At 51.9% G+C, this 3567-nt stretch overlaps 1 protein-coding gene across 1 annotated transcript in view; it reads right to left on the reverse strand.

The window, feature by feature from the left end:
- The window catches only part of TNFRSF8 (tumor necrosis factor receptor superfamily, member 8), a 37120-nt gene extending 34767 nt beyond the window's left edge, over positions 1-2353 (reverse strand). Inside the window, exon 1 of the mRNA XM_012662471.1 lies at positions 2221-2353. Within this exon, the coding sequence (XP_012517925.1) occupies positions 2221-2308 (88 nt within the window). The 5' untranslated portion in view covers positions 2309-2353. The remainder of the gene's footprint in view (positions 1-2220) is intronic.
- Positions 2354-3567: the final 1214 nt, after the last annotated feature.

Raw genomic sequence — 3567 nt, forward strand, 5'->3', positions numbered from 1 at the left:
TCTCAGTATAGACTTACCCGCACTTTAAGGCTCAATGACTTCATGTGGCCACACTGGGCCGCAGGGATCCAGGGGCATCAAAGGAGGCCTCTGGTGCCACCATGTGGCAGTCGTAGGAACACCTCCCAGGCAGCCCTACAGCCAGCTGGAACAGCTGAACTCAGGCTGTTTTTCACAGAGATGCAAGCATTTCTGGGCTGGAAAAGCCTCCGGGCCTTCAAGCTACCCCTCCTCATTTTACAGGTGAGGATGCTGAGGTCCAGAGAGGGGCGGTAACATGCCCCAAAGATGCAAAGCTTTGCAAAATCCCAGGTATCTAATGCCCAGTCAAGAGCTCCCTCTGTTCAACCACTCTGGCCCTGCTTGCAGGTACAGGGTGTCTGCATGCCCTTAGCAGAGTGCTCCTCTGTGACCATGGGAATTTGACCAGATTTGATCTCCACCCACCCCCAGCTTGGATCTCCCTGTCAGGGGCCCCTCATTACTCAACAAGTATCTATGGAGAGCAGATTCCATGCCTGGCACTTGATTAGCCAGCGGGGACATGCTGGTGAGCACAGTGGCCATGGCCTTTGCCCTCACGAAGCTTCTAGCCTAAGGAGGGAGACAGGCATCAACTAAACCAAGACAGAGACAGATGTGTGTATACACATGTGCACCCAGCCCTACAAGCTTCCCCAGTGAGGGGGCAGGGAAGAACCCTTGGACGGAGAGCTCAACACTGAGTGGGGTTTGACTAAGTGAATGGGGAGGGAAGGGTGTCCCTGACAGAAGGAACAGCATGTGCAAAGGCCTGGTGGGCGGGAGAAGCATGTGCGTCCAGAGACCCGAAAGGAGCAGACCAGTTGGACCCGGAGAGCGAGCGCCGGTGCTGCGAGCTGAGGCTGGGCGGGAGGGGGCTGTGCCAGGATCACATGCTGAGACTCTGATTCCAGGAAGTTGGAGGAGACACACTTTTCCCTATTCCTCACCAAGAACGGCCAAAAGCCCTGGACATTATGGACAAAAGAAACGGAATAAGACTCTGGAAAGTAAAGAGAAGAAGGCGGATCAGCCAGGGACTTTGGGACCAGAGGAATGACACAGTGGAGATTCCGGGAGTTTTCTCTTTGCTTCATAAATCCCAGACTTGGGGCTGAAGAAGCAGGCAACCCAGAAAGACCAATGGGCACAGTTTTTAAAAACGGGCACCAATGAGCAGATTTTTTTAAAAGTTCCCCGAGAAGCCTGCAATCTTTTGCCAAAGGATTGTGTCCTTATCATTAGAGCAATGGGAAGATACCAAAGCATTTTATGCGTGTGTGGGGGTGGGGCTCAGACTTGGTTTTGCAAGGGCCATTCTGGCTTCTGCCATGGGGGAGGCATGAGAGGAGGAATTGGGGGTGAGGGGATGGGAGAGATAATTGGGGCCAAGCCTACAGGACTAGGGATGGGCCAGCTGTTGGGGGGAAGGGAAGGGATGGCGGAGAAGGACAGAGGAGACCGACAGTCCCCAGGTTTGTGAAGCAGGGCATAGGACTCCAGAGAAGGACCAGGTTGGGGGAGGGGGTCGCAGGCTCAATTTTGGCACTTTTCTCCCCAGTGGACATGTGGCTGCCCCTCTCCGTGCACTCTGCAGCTGGGACACCCATTCTGGGGTGTGGTCCAAAGGCCACCCACTCCTCATGCCTCCCTTCTGAGAGAGGTTCTTAAGGCCACTCAGACAGGACCTATGGCCTTTACCTTTTCTCTGGCCATGAGCCCCTCCCTTGTACTGTCAGAAAATCAGAAGCCCAGAGACATGAGGAGCTTGTCCGAGGTCTAACAAGCAAGTTGGAAAAGAAACCCGTGTTTCTCAGCCTGGAGCCTGGAGCCCATCTTTTGGCACCTCTAACTCCCAATGCCCCAAATCTGAAAGGAGGAAACCTTTCAGTCGCAGTCTTTCAGGAAACTCCCAGAACAGAGACGTGAGGTTTCCTTATTGCTTATGGGGCATCAGAGAACTGCCCCGAGCCTCAAACCAACCCAAGGCCTCCTCCAGCCAGGCCTGTGCCTTGGGCCAGCAGGGTGTCACTCTGCCTGGAGCACAAGGTGTGGGACATCCCCGGCCATCTCGAAAGGAGACACCATGTGTCCATCGGGCTCTAGGAAGCAGAAGGCTGGACGTCATCAGTGCATTGGGGTAGGGGATGCAGCAGCAGCAGCACAGATCTTGGTGCCACTGAGGGTGGGGACACTTACCTGGGAACTTGACAACCATCCCTGTCGGGCAGACCGAGTGGCGGAAGCAGCGGGCACAGGAGTTGGTGGCTGACGTGCCACAGTACATGCCAGGTTTGCATTCGCAGACACGGGAGGAGTTCCATGAGCACGGCCTCTTCTCCACAAGTTCGGCTAAGGGACATAGAGAGGGGTCCCAGAGGGGAACAGAGGGACGGTAAGGGCAGGGGTCCAGGGAACCCCCAGGGACAGTCCAGCACACTGTTGCGGCTTCTGTTGTGCCAGGCAGCTGTCAGCTCGGCCCTTCTCTTCAGCGTGTTCCTGAGATGGGGACAAGCGGGCAGGCGGTTCCACGACGTAGCCTCCACCTCCCAGCCCACCTCCCTAGTGATCACTAAAATTGGAGTAAAAATAAATTAATGCCCCAATTTAAAAACAGGCAAAGAAGATATGGAGGGACCTTAGATGCACATTGCTAAGTGAAAGAGGCCAATCCAAAAAGGCTTCATACTGTGATTCCAACTGTATGACATTCTGGAAAAGATCAAAGTATAGACAGCAAAAAGATCAGTGGTTGCCAGAGGTTCAGGGGGAGAGGAGAATGAACCGATGGAGCTCACGGGATATTTGCGGCAGTGAAAATATTCTCTATGATACTGTGATGGAGGACACACGTCCTTGTACATTTGTCGAAAGCCATCGATGTGCAACACCAATGCTAATGTAAACTAGGATTTCAGTAACAATAACGTATCAGTATAGGTTCAGCAATTGTAACAAATTACCGCATTAATGCAAGAGTTAATAATACTGAAACCAGGGTGGGGCATGGAGAGGGGGTACCTGGGAACTTTGTACCTTCTGTTCAATTTTTCTATAAACCTAAAACTGCTTTGAAAAGTAAAATCCATTAATTTTTTTAAATGGACAAAGGATTTAAAGAGCCATTTCTCCAAAGAAGATACACAAATGGCTATTAAAGCACATGAAAAGATGCTCAACATCATTAGCCATTAGGGAAATGCAAATCAAAACCACAGTGAGGTACCACTTTATAGCCTCTAGGATGGCTAGAATCAAAGACACAGATAATCAGTTTTGGTGGAAACGGAGAGAAATTGGGATCCTCATTCGTTGCTAGTGGGAATGTAAACTAGCACAGCGCTGTGCAAACCAGTTTGGGCAGTTCCTCAAAACCTAAACTTGGAGCTACCAGGTGATGAGCAACTCCACTCCTAGGTACATACCCAAAAGAGCTGCGAATCTATGTCCACACAAAGGCTCGTACGTGGCTGGGCTCAGTGGCTCATGCCTGTAATCCCAGCACTCTGGGAGGCTGAGGCAGGAGGATCACCTGAGCCCAAAAGT

Source organism: Propithecus coquereli, unplaced genomic scaffold (genome assembly GCF_000956105.1).
Source record: "Propithecus coquereli isolate 6110/MARCELLA unplaced genomic scaffold, Pcoq_1.0 Scaffold77, whole genome shotgun sequence".
Classification (NCBI taxonomy): domain Eukaryota; kingdom Metazoa; phylum Chordata; class Mammalia; order Primates; family Indriidae; genus Propithecus; species Propithecus coquereli.